Source organism: Lepidothrix coronata, unplaced genomic scaffold (genome assembly GCF_001604755.1).
Source record: "Lepidothrix coronata isolate B3197 unplaced genomic scaffold, Lepidothrix_coronata-1.0 Scaffold696, whole genome shotgun sequence".
Taxonomy (NCBI): Eukaryota; Metazoa; Chordata; class Aves; order Passeriformes; family Pipridae; genus Lepidothrix; species Lepidothrix coronata.
Window position 1 is genome coordinate 3497 of NW_016690876.1, and position 1244 is coordinate 4740.

General features: G+C 75.8%; 1 protein-coding gene across 1 annotated transcript in view; it reads right to left on the bottom strand.

Moving 5' to 3' along the window:
* LOC108510353 (glutathione S-transferase Mu 3-like) overlaps positions 1-465 on the bottom strand; it is a 1819-nt gene extending 1354 nt beyond the window's left edge. Inside the window, exon 1 of the mRNA XM_017840033.1 lies at positions 443-465. Within this exon, the coding sequence (XP_017695522.1) occupies positions 443-465 (23 nt within the window). The remainder of the gene's footprint in view (positions 1-442) is intronic.
* Between the last annotated feature and the right edge of the window lie 779 nt (positions 466-1244).

Consider the following 1244-nt stretch of genomic DNA (forward strand, 5'->3'; position numbering starts at 1 on the left):
GCGATCGGGGACCGGGACCAAGGAACGGGACCGGGATCGAAACAGGGAATAAGGAACTGGGGACCGGGATCGGGGACCAGGACCAGGACCGGGGACCGGGAACTGGAATTCAGGGGTGGGATCGGGAACTGGGAACCGGGATGGGGGACGGGTTTCCCGGAGATCACGGATCGGCCCCCCCAGGACCCTCAGGCCCCCCCAGACCCCCCCTCGTCCCCGTTCCCGCACTCACGTCCCGTCACATCCCCCCGAGTCCCGGGCGCTCCAGGGGGCGGGGCCGGTGCCGCGGGCTCAGCCAATGGCGACGGGAAACTTCCCCGACGTCACTGAGTGACGGGCTGCGCAGCCAATGGGGAGCGAGCGGCGCGCTGCCGGTCCGGCACGGGACGGGGGGGATTCCCCGTGTCCCCCCCGTGTCCCCCTCGTGTCCCTCCCGTGTCACCTCCGTATCCCCCCCGTGTCCATCCCCCGCATTCCCACCGACCCCGTTACCGGAGGGCGCGGGGGGGGCACCGGTCCCGGTCCGGAGCCGCCCCAGTCCCGACCCCGCTTCCCAGATCCCCCGCGGGACCCTCCGAGACGCGGCACCGGGACAGCCCCGACTCCCCCGAACCCCCCCGGTGCCCTCCCGGTGCCCCGGCGGGGGCGGGATGTTCCCGGCCCTTCCCGGTCGGGGCGGGACTTGGCGGGAGTCCCCGGGATCCCGGAGATCCTGGTCCCAGCCCCGGGACGGGGCGGAGGCGGCGGCACCGCCGGGGACCGCGGTGGGGTCCGGGGGGCCCCTCCACCCACAGGGGGCCCGTCCCGGCGGCGTCGGGGCTCGGAGCGGAGCGAGGGTCCCGCGGGGGGGTCCCCAGGGAGCCCCGATGGAGCCCCCGGAGCTCCCGGAGCTGTTCCCGGACCCCCCCTCGCTGTCGGTACCGGGATTCCAGACCGTGATACTCCTCGGGGAGGACGTGAGTGGGGTGGGAGGGGGCGTGGGGCGAGCGGGACCTCTCGAGGGTCCCCGGGAGTGTCCCGGGGGTCCCCACCGCGTGTCGTCCCCCCCCTCGCAGGGAAGCGGAGCCGAGGAGCTGCTGGGGCTGACGGTGAACCCCGACCTCGCCTGCGGCACCGCCCCGGAGCCCCCCCGGCCCGCAGCCCCCCCCCCGGTGCTGCTGGAGGTGGTCTGTGACCTCAGCCCCCCACTGTGCCCCCCGCACCCCGCCCTGCCCCCCCTGCCCGGACCTGTCCATGTCCCCCTG